At 36.2% G+C, this 22318-nt stretch overlaps 1 protein-coding gene across 3 annotated transcripts in view; it reads right to left on the bottom strand.

Moving 5' to 3' along the window:
- CSMD1 (CUB and Sushi multiple domains 1) overlaps positions 1-22318 on the bottom strand; it is a 1076183-nt gene that overhangs the window by 735135 nt on the left and 318730 nt on the right. For 2 of the 3 annotated variants that reach the window (XM_021390293.1, XM_021390292.1), the window contains exon 3: positions 3111-3223. In XM_021390293.1, the coding sequence (XP_021245968.1) occupies positions 3111-3223 (113 nt within the window). Of the gene's footprint in view, positions 1-3110; positions 3224-6883; positions 7136-22318 lie in introns of those variants that run through there. The other variant, XM_021390294.1, reaches the window with a different exon arrangement.

The following is a 22318-nucleotide window of genomic DNA, read 5'->3' as shown; positions in this document are numbered from 1 at the left end:
ATGCAGTCACTGAGGAAGACTGCAGTATTATCAATATTATAGTTAAAAACAGTAGTCTCTTATAAGCAGATCTATAAACGTGATGAAATAACAATATAGTAAAGAAACCTACATTTCAGTCTAAGACCCAGGCAACTGCCTAGCTACATCAGTGTCTTGTTAAAACTAGTAGATTGCTCTTGCTGGAGTACTGCTGCAAAATCAGGTTTCGTTAAGTATAAATATTCATGTGGCATATGGATGACAGCAGGCAGAGTCAGATAGGTTCAAATAACATTCAAGTGCTCAGAATACTAGTATGTGATTTCACTAGCTTCACTGTTTTTACATATTGCAAAAACACAAAGGACTCAAGTATTTTGTTTCTAGACAGGAAGCAGGGAATCAAGAATATATTCACTAGAACACGTAAAATTGAATCTCAGCTCAAGCAATGGCATGCAGTGCTCTTTCCCTGCAGCGGGTGCTGGCATGGTATTTCCCCAGAGGCTGCCGAGGGGTGGTTCATGTACCTTCTTTCCTGGTTCAGTGCCCTAACCTCAGCCACTAGGGTACAAGTTCAAAAGAGCATCCTGCAGACAGTAAGGGAGAAGCCTCCCAACAGCATCCCCTCTGCTCTGAAAAGCATAAGCTCAGCATAGCAGAGAATACAGCCCAGCATCTGATTGTCAGGAAGGATTGTTGTCAAGCCACCCAATGTGATCACATTTAAAGTACTGACTTTCAATAGCACAGCCAACTTTGAAGACACTTATCAGTTATATTTTTAAATTGTATGAAAGTAGCAATCCTAATAAGATGAAGCTTTTCTATGCCCATGAAAGAGTGATCTATCAAACAAGTTAAAAAAAAATCACTTTTGCAGACTCCCAGAATATGGGAAGTTTATGCAAATTAATTCCAGTTTGAATTTTTCAGAACTGCTTCATCCACTACTGTAAGACAAGTGGTACAACTGCAGGAGGTTTCCTTTGCCTGCCTTTACATAGTGACACAAAGGCTTTTCCCTGTTCCAATAATTACTTTCGAATCTTGTAGATTTTTCTACCTTTCATTAAAAAATTTTTGTTACAAAATCACTCCCTTAGGTACCATTATAAATATATATTAAAAATAAAAAATGCTGTCCCTGCCAGCTGACATGCTGTTAAAGCTTCCCTCCAATTAAGATGTTTAAAACTGCATTTCTCAAATTGTTACAACCACAGTGTCCCAAAGTCTTAAATGGCAGCAATCAGTAGCACTTCAATCCTCCCAATGCTTCCAACTGAGCAATAATTCATTTACTCTAGAGAAGAATAAAGAGCAGGCTAACACCAGGGACAACTAGATACTTATACTAAAAGCAAACTAGCTTAAGGATAGGTAGCCAGCAGAGCGGCTATTAAGACTTGCAGTGACTATTAACATCTGGATTGTATTCAGCCGTCTCAGAGAGGCTGACCACCTATCTACTTACATAATTACATGTAGCATAGTAGCAAAAAAAAAAATTTGTCAGGGAGAGTTATAGGATTTCATAAACTATACGTTTTCAGTGAGTCTATTATCCTTTACAGCAGTTATGAGTTTGATACAGAAATCACTCCCAGTCTTCAGAAAATGAACACCTATCACCCCACTATTGCAAACCCTTCTGGAGCCAGCAGCCCATACTGCCTATCCATAAACTGCAATGCTCACTGTTGAATAACATCTACCATATTTTGGGAGTTGGCTGTCATATTTTGGAGCCAATTGAAAGCTTGTGGACAACGCCAGATTTACAGCATTAAATCTCAAAGGGGGCAGTGTTGCTTAACCGAGAGTGGTGCTATCTGTCGCTGTTAATTACAGATCTTCCTGCTGGGGTTTTTACAAGAAAGTAGGCCAGCAGGAAGTGTCATTATATTACAGCCTGTGGCTCTGTGCATGTGTTCCGAAGTTGACAGTCAAGAGACATCCTTTAGCATTCTTCACTGTCTTTTTCCAAATGAAAAACCAACAGCTTAGCTTGCATAAAAGGATGAAGTACACTACCATACGCAACTGCTAGAAGAGAAAGACAGACACATGTATGTAGAAAGCAACTTCAGACTGAGGTAACAGTTGCTGGTGTTTGTTATGACTGATGTTCCTTCTCAACTTACCTAATAAAACTTGAAAAATATTAAACTTCTCTAGCCTTTCATCACAGCCCTCACCCAAGTTTAAAAGAAAAAAAGAAGATGGAGACACTCTTGCTATTCAGCTGACAAGGCTTTAGAGGACAAAGCAAAAGGGGAAACAGCTACGAGGTAAAGACAAACTGATAAGCTACCCATCCCAGTCACAAAAAAGTACAGAAAATTAAGCACAACCAACCAAGCTAACATTCACACACAGTTTAAATGCAATCCTGAAGTTAAACTCAAACTGCGCTCACTACCCAAACATAAGCAACTGACTTAATACCACTGTATCTGCAAATTTTCCCTAGGTTTGCAGATTTCAAAACCTTTTGCACAAGTCACCACATTACAAAAATTGATCCAGTCCAATTTTATGAGCTTAACTCTTTGAAGAAACTAGAAGATATGAAATGCTTGAACTTATTTTTTTCTCCCAAAACTGTGCAATCATCATTGTACTCTAGTAGCTTCCATAGAACTGGCTTTGAATTGCTTTGGTTTTGGAGAATAAGGGAAAAAAAATAAAGAATATAACATATGTACACAAACAAATTTTCCCCCACTAGCAGATTACCAATTGATTTTCAGAACCAGTTAACATTCATCTCTCTTTTCATTTTTATCATTAAACCCCTCTAGTCAGGCACTGCCTAAAGAAGTTGTCAAAAGAAATTCAGAAAATAACAAGAAATCCATTTGAATGTAAGCATTTCCTAACCCAGCTTTAGAAACCTGACAAATTTGATTAAAAATCCCAGCTGAAATTAAAGTATTAGTTTGATTGAATTAAACGTCAAATGAAGACTTTGTCCATGATGTAGTTGCATTTAAATATGCCAGAAAAAAAGGTTATGCAATTGTCAATGACGATTCAAACCCTTAACAATGAAAATGGAAACGTTTCAGCATCAAAAATGTATTCCAAGTAAATGAAAGACCAAGTAGGAAAATAATTCTTACCTTCGTAGATAGCTTTGAAACCTTGAGCACTGACAGCAAAGTCTGTGGTGAAACAGAGGGTAAGGATAGAACCTGTGCTCACAATAGATGATGGAAGCTGAAATCCAGATAACCTGTGCAATAAAAGAGGTACAAATAATTATAACCTTTAAAAGAAATAAAGTAAAGCTCTCCTCTCACCGATATACATGGTTAGCCTTACACCTTACACTTCCAGAAGATGGAAAATAAATAATTAAATAAAACTTTGATATATTTTTATTTGGATAATTAATAATTTCAGCCTAGGTTTATTTCAGACCACCTTCAACTCTCACATGTGAAAACATCCAAGACAAAAATCCATGCCTGAATTACACCAGTCAGCTGCTGTCTTGTCTTTCCAGTTTTGAGCTTTGGAAAACAAATAGCGACTTCGATGAGTCAGAGATCAAAGTGAGTGAGAAGAGCTTTAATAAATGCAGATGAAGGCATATAGTCAAATCAATGTAAGCCAAGAAAGCTTTCCACAGTTTATTCTTTTTTAAACGTTGTCTCCCATGTGCCAATTAACAGTTTGCTCTAATCTTTTCACCTTCTGTGTACTCATCAACCTATTACTTCTATTTCTTTCCGCCTCATTTACTCCAATTCTGGACCTAACCAATACGACTTTTTCCTCAAACACAAAACTGCAGAACTACCATGTGGCTTGCCACGTCTTACATTCAGGCTTCTGTATGTTCTGTCACCTTCACTATCTATCTAGATGTTACAGTTTTTAGAGAAACATTCTTCTTGTTAATAAATCATAGTGGCGATCACTACTGTCCTACATCTGTAAGGTGCAGTTATGACAGTTCATTATTAATTTAGGATATGTATTTTCTGATCTTACATGCATGTTTTATCTTTCTTTGAGAGGGTTTCAAAGTGTTCTGCTTTAGGAAACCGGTATCTATTGTGGGGGAAGCAGGAAAAATCAAGCCAAAACACAGAAAGATATAACTAAACCCCAACCCTAAACAACACATAAGAAAGGAGGGAAAAGAAAGGAAAACTCAAAATTATTACGTAGGTGCAGAACTACACCACCTTAGCTACGTCATTCCTGGTCAGTGATTGCTGTACTTCATACGGCTTTGGTTCATAAAGGCAATGAAGCGGTAAGGGGTTTGGAGCACAAGTCTTATGACAAGTGACTGAGGGAACGGGGATTGTTTAGCCTGGAGAAGGCTCAGGGGAGACCTTATTCCTCTCTACAACTACCTGAAAGGAGGTTGTGGTGAGGTGGGTGTCAGCTTCTTCTCCTGAGTAACTAGCAATAGTACTAAAGGGAGTGACCTCAAGTTGTGCCAGGGGAGATTCAGGTTGGATATTCGGAAAAAAATTTTCTCCAAAAGAGCAGTTACATGCTGGAACAGGCTGCCCAGGGAGGTGGTGGAGTCACCATGTTCAAGAAACATTTAGATGCTGTACTAAGGGACATGGTTTAGTGAGGAAACATTGGTGGTAGATGGACAGTTGAACCGAGTGATCTTGGAGGCCTTTTCCAACCTTGGTGATTCTACGATTCTATGACATATAGAGTCGAGCCCATGTGAGCCGTTGTTTCTAGGCCTTCCCGTTTTGATTCTATTATGGTAATAAGCACATTCCTATAATGTGGAGACTGTACAAGCTCATTAACTGAAATAGCTTCAGTGGTATCCCCTTTGAAATACCAGATCATTTTTTCATCTAACTGACAATGAAATTTACATTAAAGGAAGATAAATACATTCATTCGCAACTTTAATCAGCACACCTAAATGTTTTACAGACCTAAGAATAAGTAAGTATGTAATCTTTAAAGAAATAATACATTGATTTAAAATATGTTTTTTCAACATATATATTGTTACTGCAATCCTAGAAAAAAAAAAATCAGGAAAATCTCAAATAGAATTCTGTGTTTGTTGTTCAATAGATTATCTGAGTGCCTCTGCAGTACTCTTGCTGTCCAGAATATTTCTGAAAGCCTTTTTTCATAGTATATGAATAAATTAGGTGACATCAAATGCCAAGAAATTGAGAGAAAACAGAAACTAGACAGCAGATTAAAATGTTGAGTGTTATTCATAAACTTCAAACTAATTTCCAGAAGGAAAACACTGTTAACCTACCAAGTCTTTTTTCTCCGCTTACTAACGTTTTTGCTTGGTAATTATAGCTGATGAATCATTACTTGTTTTGCACATTCATTTTATCATGCAGAAGAAATCACACACCTTCACATGTTCCTTTACTCTGTAAACATACTTCGGCAATTAATGTCTAGGCCTTTACTGCAACCAGAACAGAAGCGGTTCAGGCAGACAGGTCTGTGCTAAGAGAGCCCCACTATTAAAACTGCCATTTGATCAACTTGCATTGCTTCATACTGAATATATGGCGGTATTTAAAATATTGCCATTTCCTTAACTTCCAATAACACGAATCTGCACAAAGCACACACTAAAACACTTTTTAATTACAGATGGACTATAGTTGGCTGGTCCATAAAGAAGAAACAGAACCTACAATAGAAAACCCAATGATACACCAGTACTGAAGTTAGTCTTTAACTGAGAAACAAGCATTTCTTTCTGCATTGCCATTTTGTAGCTCTTGTCATTCAGATATTTCTAGTAAGGTCTACATACACACATTATATATGCATACATACATAGATAAGATATAACATAGCAACAGTGTACCCAGCAGATCCAGCTGGCTCTGCTCACGACTCCACCTGTGAGGGTACATCTGGGGACTCCCCCCGTACAAAACAGGCATTAACAGTCTGCAGCAAGTGCACTGCAAGGCTACCAAGATGGGGGGCCTGGAGCACATAATGTACATACAAGGAGCAGCTAAGGGAATGGTTGTTCAGTCCTTAAAAGACAGCAGCTAAGGGTAAAACTTACTGCTCTCTTCAGCTCCCTATTGGAGATGTATAGAGGTCAGTAAGTGTTACATGAAACACCAAAGTGCTGCCTGCCATCACTATCATAACCATTCAGGATTTACAAACTATTCCTAAATTTTTCATTTGTATGAGGGCAACCATAAGCTCATTTCATGTCAAACTTGCCATGCCACACAAAAATGCAAAGCTACAGGGAGATGCTACCTCAAAAATTGTACTGGTAGCAAGTGAAGCAAAACAAACAGTACCCTTATTGCAGCTCTCTAGAACACTTCTAGCAACACTAGAACACTGGCAACACAACTTCTGTGTTGCTACAACACAGAAGTCAAATACTAGGTAAAACACACTGAAATACATTTAAAAGGTGCTATCTCATATTTACCTTAACTGAAAATTATTCCAGACTTATAGTAGCAATTTAAAAAGAAAAACTCCACATCTTAGGCATCCAACATCACAAAGTCAGTAGTACGCACATTCTACTAGGGGCCTGAAAAAAAGCAATCAAAACATGCCAGGGATCCATAGTCATTTATTATGGATATAGCTCATCAATGTTTTTGTGGTGTGCTGGCCTTGGCCAGCTGCTTGACCCCACCACCCAGATGTGCTCTCACTCCCTCTCCTCAGCAGGAACGAGGTGTTAAAGGCAGGGAGATCACTTACCAGTTACTAGCAGAGTCAAAGTGTACTCGGGGAAAATTTATTTATTGCCAATTAAAATAGGGTTGGGTAGTGGGGAGAGTGGAGGCTGCGATCACTTTGTAACAGCTTCTCTCCTCTCTCACACCTTCGCTACACAGGTTCTCCCCAGACTGCAGTTCCTCCAGGGAACACCCACCTGCTTTGGTGCAGCTCACAGAGGCCTATCTGCTCTGGCATGGCCTCCTCCACAGGCTGCAGGGGAATCTCTTCTTAGGAGAACCTCCTCTCCGCTCCTTCTCTCACCTTGTCCTTCACAGCATTACTCCTCACCCTTTTTGCCCCCAACACAATCAGCTCTGCAGCATTTTTACCCTCTCTTAAACCTGTTTCACAGAGGCACTGCCGTCCTGGCTGCTGGGCACAGCTGGGCCCTGAGGAAGGGCTGTTGAAGCCGGCTGTGCTACCCCGATTCCCTCCCCCCCTGCAACCGCGGCTTGCCAGTACCCTCACTCAATGCTTTTGTAGCTTTCTCTGCTCACAACATCTCTTCAAGTGCACTTGAATTTTATGAATTTTAAAGCCAAATTTTTAAGATGTTATCCTTGTAATTTTAGTAATTACTAGCCTGAATCAGTTTAAACTGCCTGAACTTAGCCAGCAGGGAAGCTAATGCAGTAATTTAAGAGACGAAGGTAACTAACATTTTTCCACAGAAAATAGCTGCATCTTGCTATCTTGTGCTGACCTTTAAAAAAAATACACTATACTGTAGGAACGTGCATGCAATTGCGTTCTCAGTCTATTCTGCTGCACTGTGCAAATTGCATGTTTAAGGTTCTGTAACTTCCTCAAAGGAAAAAAAAAAACCTTAAAACCAGGTATATTAGGTATATTTCACTTGGTATAATATTTCCATTATGTGTACTTATGCCTATGAGTATTTTGAAGGTTTTTCAAATATTTTTGCTTAAGAAAGCAAGTAATGCCACGGTATCTGTGGGGAACTAACTCCTCCTCATTACCAGGTGCTGTGGGGCTCTGCAGAGGGGCAGCCATATTTCCCACTCTGTTTGCCAAGTTGTGTCAGACAGTTTGGGACTTCTAGAAACCAAAACATTACAAACACAATTACAGGATACGTATCCATAATGTGACCTTTTATGAAGCCACATGATCCCTGAAGTTATTTTCAACAAATTAAGAGAAGAGTCAGAGGTATTATTTTAAAGCTCAGCCAGTCACAACTTTTGTTAACGTACAAAAAAAAATTGATATTAGCCAACTAAATGTATCCCACAGAACAAATAGCTAAAAATAAAGCATGCAGCTTATTTGAGCACGTACAGTACTGCAGTCCTATCATTTAAGTCTTCTCCATAACCAACAACATATTTGCATAGAGTTCAGAGTTGAAAGCTGATGGTAGGTAGACAAGATCACTTCTCAATGTTAATAGGTAGTATATTTCATGGTGAAATGGTGTAGACAAAAATTAGAGTATACGATGTTATATAACTATTCTTATACAAGTTTATACTTATGAAAATGACACCCACCGACAAGGTATAACCACTAAGAAACAAATGTAAAATGATTTCTGCAGTATTATTTCCCAAATTTTGGAGAACTTCCATCTCTCTTGTTCACTGCTGTAACTTGCTATCCTGGAGCAAAGTTCAGTCAGAGATAATAAAGTCTTTTTTTTTTTTTTTTAAATCTTCTTTTAAAAAAAAAAAAAAAAACAGAAAAAACAGAAAAAACAATAAAAGAAAGCTGTCCGCAGTTGTTCCTATGGGTTATGCTCTTACAGGCCTCCCAGATTCATTATACAGCCCCTGAAGGAGCCAGAAGAGCACGCTCTTAAAGCATATATAGAGATTTCCCCTCATTTTGTTCGTAATTATAAAACGGCATCCCTGGGGCCAGCTCCTGTCTGTACTGGCTATCAGCACTGAGAAGAGTTACCATAGGTGAAGGCACATAATAGTATATAAAGCCAAGAAACAAGCCTATTTCATCAAACCGGGCTGTAATTTGCCACATACAAAACCGCAGAAGACTTATTTTAATAATTTACATCCATTCTGTTGCAAGCAAAAAGTGAACTGTTATACATAAAATCACAAGAAGCTACTACAAGATTAGTACAAGATCTATATTTTCTAAATGATTTTCTATGACAGAAGAGAGGGGTTTGTGTGTAAGTCGCCCTACTCCCCTCCTCAATATTTTTCTTTAAAGCACATCACAGAAAGAGAGAAGACATATAGAGCAAATTGCCTAAGGTCAAGTTTTTCATCTAGAAGCACTAATTTGGTGACTTTTCTCAAATGTAAGTTAACCTTGACTCATTCCCCTTAAAAAACATAACTGATAGTTGATAGAGCCCCAGCTCAGTCCTCCACAAAAGAATTAACCTTTGCTTTCCACCTCTCCAGCGTAACAAAAATGCACAACAGCAACTCTTTGCATTGATGAGTGTTATTCAGCTTTCTTTCCTAGGAAAACAATGATAAATTCAAGTCCCTTTCCTCTATCCTTACTCCAGCAGTACAAAATCTTCTCCTATATTATTTTCCACAAATACAGACTCCTACATTGTCATCATCATCTCCTCTCTCAGGTACCAGGCCTACAGCAAAGTCCTTATGCTGCTACTCTTCTAGTTCCCGATATCCCACTTACACTTCCCATAAAAAATTAATAACAGAACTCCATAAACTTCTTCCAGCAACTATCTCCCATAGCTCACTACACCACAAGAATCTCCCCCACCTGTTCCCTTAATTTCTCATTTTAATAATTAACATCAGGTGCTTCTCCATCCTTCTAATTAAATTTGATTAAGGTATGCACACTTCATTAGTGGGGCACTAGTCCAAGCTTGTATAAAGATTCTTTTTTAACAACATGCAGTATACAAAAGTCTTACCTCTTTCTTAGTGCTTTTGCTCCTCAAATCTTACATTTGTAGTCTCAGTTCTGAACAGGCAAGAAAAAGCTTTTAATTCAAGCCTCTCACATAACTAAGTTTGCATGTACTTTTCCTATGATAAAGTTAAGTTGAAACTTCCTGAGTTGAAACTTCCTATGAGTTTGGCTTGATTAAATATTAATTGTAAGATCACAAAATTAATATTTTACTAGTAGGGGAAAGAAGGAAGCAATTGGAACAAAAACCTCACACAGTAATTGCCAAGGAAGTCCCAATAACCAAAACTCACAGCATTTAGCTAGAAAGCATAAAGAAGCTGCAGGCTTAACAATTTTGACAAACTTAAGTAAAAAGAAGCTGGCTTCTCTAGATAACCACTAAACTATCACAGCAGCAGCACCTCCATCTATTGCAAAACCCAAACCTGCAAAGCCTGCAACTGCAGCTGGCAGATACCCGTATGGGAGAAGAAAAACGTGACAGCAATTTTCCAGTGCCAAACCAACACAAGTCTGTGAGGGAACTCAAGGTGTCAAGGATGTGGTAGGAGTCAGGGCTCTGGCAGGGATGGCAGCTGCTGGAGGAGGCCTGGGAGGTCACAGTGGCTACTTCTGCGTGGACAGAGCTGGGATCACATGGAAGTTCTGATACAGCTCTCTCATGCTGAGAAGGGCTTGCACAATGGGAAGTGGCATTACTTCCCCACAGTCCCAGTCTCCAAAATAGTGCAAAAAAGAAGAGCCACTGTACAAAAGAAAAGAGTCACTTCTTGGCTAAAAACAGATATAAGACTGACAGCTACCTGCTAAGTGACTGCTAGACCAAGATATCATGCCAGGCCTACACTAAAGCTCCTCCTACAGGCAGAACTTCACAGCATTATGCTCTGTATTTCTGGATGATTTCTACCCATTACACAAAAAATATAACAAGAGAAATGGTTTCATATGTCTCTATACTAAATGACGTTGAAAGAAAACATAATCTAATATTTGATAAAGCTGGACAAAAATAAAGTAGTGCCATAAATTATTATTGCTAGGGAAACAAAAACAGCATTTCCTCATATTAGAAAGAAGTTACTTCAGTTGCTATAAAGCTAATGACTCTGTGCTTGAGAAAAAGAACCTAACATTTTACATAAGATCAGGTGTTCTGGGTTAACAATTATATGGGCAGACTGCTTTTCTGCCTCCCAGCTACAAAAAGCTAAAAACATTTTTAATTTAACAGCAAACTCTTTTTCCAATATGAGACAACTCTATGATTTTATGATTCTGTTCTAAGGCAGAAAATTTTTCTGTCTTGGATGACATTCTGTATAAAATACACATTTGCGTAATAGTACACAGATATTTAGACCAAAGACATCTTTGAAGTGTACTGGTATATGAATTCAAATGCACCCAGTAGAAGTTACACACGTAAATAAAAATGTGATTTGGTCAAATTAATTAATTAATAATTATGCTCCAAAAAAATACTATTTTAGCAAATCATGTAAACATCTTTCATGGACTGAAATATTTCTTCTGGACCATTACCTAGAGCCCTGTTTTAGCTCATTAATAAAAGTAAGATGAAATTGGTAAAAAAAATACTGCGATAAGACTATTGTTAGTAGTAGTTTACAAGTGGGGCTTGGAACTAGATGATATTCAAGGCTCCCTCCAACCTAAGCCATTCTGCGATTCTATTTCTTATTAAAAAAAAATCTGGAATCCAGTCAGCAAAACTTAGATCTCTCAGTGTTCTACACCACCCACACTTTGTCAAACAATTTCAGATATAATCTTTGAAACTGTTTGCATTACTAAGTTTAAGCTTGTATTTCTGTGAGTTTTGTCTGATTACTGTCACATAAGGATGCCACTTTCAGTCTTCTTTTAGGTAGATATGTTGCATTAATCCACAACATTGTATACTGATCCATTACTTTATACAACTTCAATATTGAAACTAGTATGTATTTCATAGTCATAAGACTTTAGAGAGAGAGTTAATAGGACTGGAAACAACATTGCAGCAATCAACAGTTGATTCAACTTCAGAATAAATGAAGATGCGATTTATCTGAAACTTTTCTTTATGAATCCACTCTAGATCACTCATAATACTGTAGATTATATTCATGCTACCACTTGTGAGTGGTTTGGAAATGAAAAATGTAAAGAAGTTTTCATCTGAAAAGAAAGAAAAAATAAATAAAATAAAAAATCACCCCAAAGCTCAAAACCATATCATAGGAACACAAATGCCTCTACACTAAGTGGAATTTGGAAAGGAAAAAGTCTGTGAAGAGCACTCTTTTTCTCTTCACACACCAGCCACTAATAACTGAAAAATCACCCACATTTCCAGCTCCCTAGGTTTTACAGGCTCACCTTTTATTACAGTATCAGAGCACCTGCACAAAAATCAGTGAAATGAAGCCAGAGAAAATGGAAATGGAATGATAACAAGTGGTTTAGAAGTCATGGAGCACACAAAAATAGCCTAAGGGGGGAAATAAATCGGTTTCTGAAGCTTTCTTTTAACGTTTTTACAAATTGGATTACAGTAGAATTGCCAGCTTAAAAAAAAAAGACAAAAAAACAAACAATCCTGTTCTAGCATTTTGGTGTCACCACTTTTAGCACAAGCCTTGCGGCAAAAGAAAATACGCTAGCAAATATTTGAATAGATTAGATTTTATTATAAATAGCATGTTTTTCCTTTTCAGAAAGAAAGAGGTATCAAAAAAAATACAGTACTTTCCAAACATGAACGTATTTAACAATCAGTTTAGGTAGTGCTCAGTGTCCCTTCTGTAAACAAAACAGAAGATTTAAGCCTAGAAATTCATTCTGAGAATGTAAACAGGTTCAAATGGCTCTATGTGACACAGTAGGATTTTCAATACTTAAATGTAATGGTTTTGCAAATTTTCATTATCTCTTTTGCACAAGTTAATTATTCAGATCCATTCAAAATATGTAAGAATGTACTTATCGCAGAATTGTAGGATATACTGATCTGGAAGGAACTCCAGGGATCACTGAATCCAGCTCCAGGGCTCACACAGGAGCACCCAAAATTCAAACTCTATGTCTGAGAGCATTATCCAAACACTCCTTGAACTCCAGTAGCTTGGGGCTGTAACCACTGCCCTGGGCAGCCTGTTCCATGCTCACCGCCCTCTGGTGAAGAACCTCTTCCTGATATCCAACCTGACCCATCCCTTACACAGCTCCATGCCATTCCCTTGGGTCCTGTTGCTGTCACCAGAGAGAACAGATCAGCACCTCCCCTCCACTCCCCAAATGATTGAAGTCATTTCTACATGATATTTTTTTTCCACATTTCTGATCCAAATTTTTAAAAAAGAGAAAGCGAAAGTGAGACAAAATGAAAAACAACCAAAATGACTTTTTTAAATATACACCTCTCTTTTTAAAACAAAAAAAAATCACATTGATGTTTTACAGGGATTATCTATCCTCAGTAGATCAATCAGATCCAGAATATTCAAAATTGTATGTCTTAACTTTCCATGTCTTACTTTCCCATTTAGAAAATAAGGAGAAAATAACAAGAAGATTCTTTTGAAGACATACACTTTGCAAGTTGTAAAGAGAATTGGGGAGATAGCATTAATATATTCAATATTTCAGATCAGTAGGAAGTTCACATAATTAGCTATTGTCTTGTTTTAAACAACTCATTTTGGCAAATGAAACACAGATCTCCAGATTGTTTGGAATTTGACAGGAAGTGTCTGTCAGAGCTGAATGACAAAAGTTTGTACTTCAGAAAGCACCACCAGTGAAGTAATTCCAAAATCAAAAGCTTTGGGAGGAATCAAAAAAGACCTTTCCTTCACCTTTTCTGTCTTTCCAAACTACTTACATTTTCATCTTAAAGAATCTTCTCCAAGCGTTACTGTATGTTATATGTGTTGTAAATGAGCCCGTAGGACTCTTTTCACTCAGTAAAAAAATGTATCCTGTTTCAGAACCGAGGAAAGGATTTTCTTTCACTATCACCTCATTATGACTTTCTTTTTTCGTGAAATTAATTGTTCTGACAGCTCTATTTTAAAGGGGTCAGGCTTTGACAGTTTTAGACTGCACAAAGCTCACTATATTAACTTTCTCCTCCCATGTTTTACTCCCAAGAGAGCTACAACATTCTTTTTTTCTAAGCAAACCTTTGAAGTCTATTATTTCTACTCATCATACTAGAATTTTAGTGCAGTATACATCACTTAATACTCAAACACTTCCTGTCAAAATTGCTGCCTGGCTTGTTTGTCCTTTATAAGAAAGAAATCTAGTGGGAATTTCCATGGGTCATAAAATTCATTTTATCTAAATTTAACTTTTTTAAAAGTCTTCTGCTGATAACTAGTTTTGATAGTTTCAAATGGCGCTTACAAGAAGTGGCTGCTGTTACTAGTACAAAATAATGGCCAATTCTCAAAATGTCTGTAATTATGTGAGTGCTTTGGGATAACTTTTTTTATTGTGTCAAATATCATAAACTCATATTTTCTTTCAGTATATCACTTGCATTATTCAAAATCTTCCAGAAGGTAAGTTGTTGTTTGAGTAGTTCAGTGCTTCATTTTAAATATCTTATTTATGTAGAGTATGAATACACTATAAAAGGAATGGGGGTAGCACTGCACATACAGAAGTATCTGGATGGTCATGGATGGTCAAGACAGAGTCATGCTAGTGATTGGCATTTCACTACTGAATTCATTTCCAGCACAGATTGCTGGGACTAAAGGGCAAAATAGAGGTGCTGTTTCTTTTTCTTCCTCTAATAAGGATGACATACTGCCACAAAGATCCAGAATCCTTATGGAAGCTGCACACTTGATATGTACCTCTGGGAAGTTGGTACTGGTTGTTGGCATGTGCTGAAGACCTTCATTTTATATCTATGCTGATATTATGACCAGTGCTACCAATATTTAGCTGTCACATTTTGAATGTCTTCATTTTGCTAAACTAGCTAGCATTCAATAGCCATTAAATTTCTTTAGCAGAGCAGTTGATGAATCTCAGAGTTCACTGGCTTAATAACAACCTTTACAGGTTGTGTGTTTTTTTTCTTAATTTTTAGAGCAAAAATCATTGCAAATAAATATCAGTTTGCTGTTATTTTTCAGAATACCCTTGCCTCATGCATAACCTGTTCCAGTATATGGTGTAGTTTACTGTACTGAATTATCACTGTGATAAAACTCAATTTGCTAGTATGCATACAGATTTTAATGATTCTACTCAAATTGTTCTTTTTATGGTGCCATCTTGTCAATGTACCTTCTGATCAATAGTTCTTCAATATATTCAGAAGTTATGAAGCAGAACAATCTCTTACAAAATTTAATAGTTAATAATTTTTGGTAGCTTCAACCTGAAATATCACATCCTAAAAGTAAGTTTTGAAATATGTCTTACTGAGAGATATTTCATCTCTTTCTTTCTGATCATCTTCTGTGCTTATATGTTAAGTCACCTCAGCAGAGGTTTGCCCTAGGATGCATAATTTGATGGTTGAGCTCCTCCTATCAGAAAATTCTATCTTGTTCTCCTGTCCTTTAATCCCTACATATATAATATATAATTTCAGGGCTTATGATCATCACTGACATTATCTATAGTAATATCATTTTTAGTTTGGAACAAATTGTTTCTCATGGATGACTTGCCCTAACAACTGTGTTTAGGTGAGTCATATTTTGATAGCTTAAAATGTTCTCTTTCAAAGTATTTCTTCTAAGGAAAGTCTTTGTTGCTCACATTTCTAACCTCTGCAAAATTTCTTCTAAAATTGTATCATAATATTTATGTATTAGTCCCAAGCAGTGGGCATTGCCTAGTTAGCTGAAGCAATATGAATATTGGGCAAATTCTGCCTATAACGTGTATAAGATTTCTGCAGGAGAATGGTGATATACTGCATTATCTGCTATTACATTTTGTAATATTGCATTAATTTTGTAATATCCTGCAGGTAGTTTTGTGAGAGCTGCTCAAAATTGCTCTTACCCACTTTTGTCCAGATTATGCAAGATCCTGAATATCTGAACACAGGTTATAGTTTTAGTCTCTTTTATCTTTAATACAGTATTTTATATCACCAGCATCAGGTAACGCTGACAGGTGACCTGCTTGTTTCTGACATCCATTTTTATAGGCAGCCTGCCATTTGTCCATAAGTACCCGTGAGAAGGAGGGAGCAGAAAAAAAAACACTGTTTGATTTTGAGGAAACTAATGTTGTCTGTTTGAAGTCAATACTGAAGTAATTATTGTTTTAGGAGACATTTCGATTTTATGCTTTCTGTCTTAACTCAGAACTTGACTCCTATTGTTAATTATTTTCATTAATTTGAATAGGAATTTTAATTAAAATTAAACCCACTGCTTAGAATTTCTTTGCAGGCAGGTAATTTTTATTGTCATTGGCTTGTGATAATGTAGACCAATCAGTAAAGCTCTGCTTTTTCTCAGATTTTTCTGACTTACTGAAGTTGTTATTTTAATGTAGAATAAGATGTCATTGGTAAAGTGGGTTCCCAAGTCTCTGATGACCATGGTGGCCAGAGAAGGGTTTTAAAACCAAACCACTGTGCATGATTCTATATGCCTGTGGTACAATCATGCATTTGGCTACAGTAGTACTTAGCCATTCCTCTGACAAGATGTTAATATGGGGATCAACTATCTCCCCAAGCAAGGAGAAGGGATAGAGAAGGGAAAGGGATAGAAAAGTATGAAATAGCTGAGAAGCAATGACTGCTATTCACTGCTGTGGATGACAGAACAAATACAAAAAGCAGGAGAACCACTGAGACTAATATAATTACAGGATGGCCATCTATGGAATTGAGAAAGAAAAGCAGAAAATATGAATGAAGATAATATTCAAAGGAGATGAAGAAGAAAGAAGCCATAAGAAGCAATGGCATATTTTACGGAAACAAAGAGTAGCTTTATTAACTTACATTGCCTTAGTCAACACTAAGAACATTTGACTGATCTGACAATATTTCTCCTGCAACTTCTCAAGGAAGAAGTAATAATGGAAGTTGGTAATGAGAGATTACTGAAAGAAATGAATGAATGAATGAAAAAATCAATTTTAAGTGGCAGATTTTTAGATTTCTATTTTAGGATCCAGATTCTGCAAATGAGGGAGTAAACCATTCTGAAGCACTCCGTTTCTACTTGCATTCAACATCTAAAATGATGTATTTCTCTCCAACAGCTATAAAAGAAACCCAGACAGATTAACTTTCATGACTAAAATTTGCCTTTTTGAAATAACACTAACCAAAAAAAAATTTAAAAAGCTACCTGGACTGATAGATGAGATGGGTGAGAGACAGGTAACTAAGAAACTGAGAAAACTGTAAGAATAATGGCAATTCTCCCTACAAGTGAATTTGAATAAAAAGACAGATGACAGTCAAGAAGGTGGAACACCAACCAAGTGTGAACGCTGCTGGTATTGCCCTTGCTGTTAATAAAAACAGGGTCCTCATTTCAAACTGTGCTAGAAGTTCCGAATGCAAATTCATAATGACAGAAAAATTAGAAGAGGAAAGGCATGGATACTTAAGGAAGTACTACCCTAAAAATGGGTAGAAAAAGAAAACAAAAAAAAATGGCAAATCCAGAGGAATTCAGATAAAAGAGAGAGAGCTATTTTATTTTTTCTCTTTCATATTACTTTTTTGAGCTCCTTTCTCTTCCATCTTCTTTAGATAGATGCTTCCTTATGCTTTTTCATACATTATTTTTTTTTTCCTGTGGATGCTGCTTTCTCCTATCATTCTCTCTGCAATTCCTATTTCATACTACAGTGAAAAGATTTCATTTCCCTTCTCTGTATGTTCTCCTTCTCTTAGGCTGGCTACCAATTACATCTGGTGTTCTTTTTAATTAAAATTTTCTACTAGCAGATGCTAGTGCTTGCAATCTGTCATTATCTAACCTTTTTTTTTTCTTAGAAGACTGTATTTGATCATGGCATGAGAGAGCTAGACAGACTAAAAAACCTAATGAAGTTGTTTCTGCCTTATCTGCTACAGATCTGTAATGCAGCTTCCTTGTTACCTGCTCCCAAACATAAAACTTACCTTTCACTGATTTTCTGATGGAACACTGTTATCTAATTTTGCAGAATGAGAGCTCTTTCATCTTTTAATTTTCATATATTTGGTAGTATTTTATCTGGGATGTATCGTTTAATGATGTATCACCACCTATCAAAATAATCCACATTTACTTGCATATCAGTATCTGTTCTGTAGGTGGTTTTTTGTTGTTGTTATTGTTGTTTTAATGAATACCATGTTAAAACTAAGACCAAGTGGTGTGGGAATACCAATCCTCAGGGAATATTTATTTAGGAATAACTTCAGTGTATTTTTTATGACTCCATTTAATCTTTGTTTGCTCTATCTTGACTGGTAAGAGACCACTTACAGCAGTACTTTCTGAATATGTACAAATGGAGTATGTTTCTCTTGTTCTATGAAAGTGTTCAGATTTAATTTTTTTTTAAAAAAGTTCTGTTTTACTTCTTGATAATAACATGAGTTTATGGGATGCCATCTTTTGATTGGAGGTTTTGAGTCTTTGAGGAATAGTGAAGAGAAACATGGACATGTTTAACTCTCTTACATCTCATGGAAGGTGGTAGCAGCTGCAGTAGTAGTGTCTTTATTTTAAGGAGAAGATAATCTTGAATTTGTGAGCTATTTCCTTTTATAAGTTCTACCAAATTAAGTATGTGCTTATAAAATGTTGATAAAATGGTACATTTTCCATTGAAAAAGACCTCTCAGTGGAAGACTCCTGAGTAATGATATCTTTCATCTAGAACACAAATTCAGTCACAAATGAACAGAAGAATACATATAATTCTACAATTCATAGCATCTGAGATTTACATTAAGTAACTAAAAGGTAAGAAACTTAAAAATCTACAGCAGATATTGAACAGAAAAAAAATCAGAAGTAAGTAGCTCTGAATTTACTAAGGATTGGATTATATTAACGGGAAGTGTTAGGAGGGAGACCACTGGTAGTATATTCAAGTCCACATGTTTGGATTAGTCTTATCAGAAATGTTTAATGCTAGCTTTAAAAAAAAATAGCAGGAATAGGAGTAGGTAGTATCAAATCTAGGTAGAAAACTTGAAATTATGAGATAACATCGAGAGCTGGAGTAAAAAAATAAATAAGTGAGAGAATAAATGGAAAAGTATATAGACATCTCTTAAGGTGAATCATTTTTCTTTCATTGAATCTGTTGGAAGCTGACCTAATTTTAGAAAGATAAAATTATCTAAAATGAATAGTATTCCACAGACTAATAAAACGGAATTTGAAAAAAAAAAAAAAAGAAAGAAAGAAACAGGCCGTTAAAATGCTTGTGGGCACGAAGACACCTCACTTTAGGCAGAAGATGTGGAAGCTAGAGAAATGAAAAAAGTATGACTTAGAGAAGTGGTTTATGATCTATTTTGAGAGAAGGATTTAATGAAGAAGAAGGATGTATTCTTCTTAGAGGTGCCCAGTGATAGGGTGAGAAAAAACAGTCTGGATTTAAAAGAAGAAAAACTGAATATAGGAAAGAAATTCCTGAAAAATACTGAATTTGATCATTTTTCAGTGCTGTATTACTTTTCAAACAGAAATTTTTCTTAGGAAAATAATATGGCTTACTACACAAGATTATACTACTCAAGCTTTAAGCTATTGTTCATATAGTCAATTTCTCATTCCACAAGCTGCCAGCAGCATCTTTTCCTGCTTGAATTATAGTGATCTTTTTTAGGGCCATTTCCTCAGTTCATCACTCCTAAACACCTCAACACCTGTTTTTCTGAGAGGTACTAATCTTCAATTTTAGGCTAATTATACTGGTATTGTGGAGTATTTGCATAGTAAACACATGTTTTGTGAGTAAACACTATGCTAGTAACACTGCAAATTTAGCACTAAAATAGCAGTTGAAAATGCCATGGTGAATATCGTATCAGTCTGACAAGTTTGGACAAACTATTAACCTAAGCTACTGTAATAGACTGAAAAAGAAATCTCTTTGGCAGCTGCCTTGTGAAGAGAGGAATACAGGAAAGCTCATATGCTCATGCTCAAAGGAATAATTGGCTAATATGTTTTTAAAATTCTGATATTAAACTAGACAGTAATAGTTACTTCCAGTAAAATCTTTTAGGCATTAAAATATCATGCTTTATATTTGATATATTTCCGAACAACTCTATACTGTTAGCATGTAACAAAAAGGCAACTGATTGACCTTTCATTTGTACCAAAGTTCTTTAAATATGAAATGATAGTATCAACATGTATCATCATAATTGAAAAACATTAATAAATCTAGCTCAAATGAAAATAAAGTGCCAGATAAGTGTGAAGTATTAGTATTCAAAAGTAGTCTAGCTTGACAGAAGCACAAGCAAAGAAACCACAAATTAAAAATTTAAAAAAGAGTAGTTAAAATCATTGTTTCAACTTTACATTTCTCCAAGAAGCAGATAACCCAGACTAGACAGTCAGTTCACAGTAGCCACCTCAATGGCCAATAATGGTGAGAGGAAAAAAAGAGGGCAGTTTTTTCCAGTCATCTATATTTTGCAGATTATTACTTTCCCACCATATTTTTCTACAGACACAGATACATTTTAACAATTCTATATTAGCTAGACATAAGTATTTTCTAATGTTCCCACTACTTCCTGTAGAAGCTATTTGATACAAAATTAGCATGTTTTAGTGCATAAGTCTACAGATTCACATCACAGAAATTTTTAGTCCTTTTTTTTCTGTGGAAAAGAGAAAAATGGAGAGATGAGAAGAATGCTAATGATTTGCATTACTTTTTAATTATTTGCTTTAATTCGTTTAATTTTTAAATTATTTGCTTTAATTCCAAAAATTGAGGAATGTAGGTGATTTTGTGCGAGTGTTTTGGGGGTTGAACAGACCATTGTATGACAATGATGCAATGAAAGTGATGCACATAGACATTTGCACGCTGACCTAGCAAAATCTCAAAAAATGCAAATATAACTATTTAAACTGACATTTATTAACTTCCAGAATTGTAAAAAAAACATGCTAAAAAATAACTTCTTTCTATATATATGAAGTGAAAAATCTATTCCTTAACCACCCGCCTATAAATATGGAAAGAGAAAAGTGGAGGACTTCATGTGTTAAGACAGACTAAGATATGAGAATGACCAGGGTTTATGATTTAGGGTGTAGTGATTTGATTTTGTTTTAATATATGCACTGAAAAGCCACATCACATAGAATCATAGAATTGCTTAGGCAGTTTGGGACTTGTCCAACCTCTGCGCAAGCAGTGGCACCTGGAACAGGGTGCCCAGGACCAAGTTCAGGCAGCATCCAAAGATCTCCAGGGAGGAGATTCCACAGCCTTTTGGCAGCCTGTGCTACTGCTCGGTCACTTGCACAGAAGTGTTTCCTGATATTGAGACAGAACTTCCTGTGTTCTAGTTTGTGCCCCCGTGCTCCTTCATCTGTGCACCCTTCCATCAAGTATTTAGAGATATTGATGGGATCCCCTCTGAGCTTCCTGTTCTCCAGGCTGAAGAGTCCCAGCTCTCTTAGCCCCTCCTCATAGGAGAGAGGCTCTAGTCTCTCCATCATCTTTATGGGTCTTCTTGGGACTCTCAGTGTCTCTCTTGTACTTTGTAGTTAATAACATTGAAACAGTCTTCAAAGATTTTGATAAGTCTGCAAAGACCATCAAGTCATATTCTTTTTATTATCTACTCTTGTATTCAAGATATAAAAGGAGAAGCAGTAAAGATCAACTGGTTAAATCTTTAATTGATTGATCATCAAGAAATTCAAATGCTCTGTTTTGCTAAGATCTCTTACGCGGCTCTAACTTGTTGGCCCAGTCAGTATCGCTAGTTGTTCTGATACTTCTCTTTTGCATAACGGTGCAATATTATTTCTAAACTTATATACAGTCAAAAGCATTTCTTTAGCGTATTTCTAAAATCCTGCTTTATTTTATAAGCAAGATAATTTTCACTTTATCCCATTAATCCTTTTATTTGTTCCAAATGACTTACATGACTGCACTCCAGGAAGTAGAGGTACATAAGTGAACGGTTTGCAAAGAGTACAGAAGAAAGATTTTTCAGTGGGATGTCAATTGAGAACCATGATCTAGACTCAGAATCATTCAGTAATATTTGAAAGATTCAACATTTCCTGTAACTCAGAATATGAAATGCCTGACTAAAGCATTTCATTCATGGACTACACTGTTATTACCGTTGTGGTGTCGTAGTACTGTGGGGGCACCCATTTGGAAAGGTTCCTTATTGTTTACTATAAAACACATTTAAAACTGCTGGTCCTACTGCTTTATTAATAGAACACCATTTACCAACAAAACCAACAACTTTTGTCTATCAGTAAAGCAATGCAACAATATGTATCTAAACTTTCCAAGTTTCTGGCATTAACCATTCCACTATGTACTTATGTATAATTTGCAGGAAGATAATAATTTTCAAAATTGATAATGATCTCTTCAGGTTGTTTTGCAGTTTTGTTAAATATTAATGCTCTTCACTCTGATTTTTATGTTTTTTTTTCCCTTCTAGCCTTTCAATTATTAT

Source organism: Numida meleagris, chromosome 3 (assembly GCF_002078875.1).
Source record: "Numida meleagris isolate 19003 breed g44 Domestic line chromosome 3, NumMel1.0, whole genome shotgun sequence".
Lineage (NCBI taxonomy): Eukaryota > Metazoa > Chordata > Aves > Galliformes > Numididae > Numida > Numida meleagris.
This window is presented reverse-complemented; position numbering and strand designations above follow the sequence as displayed.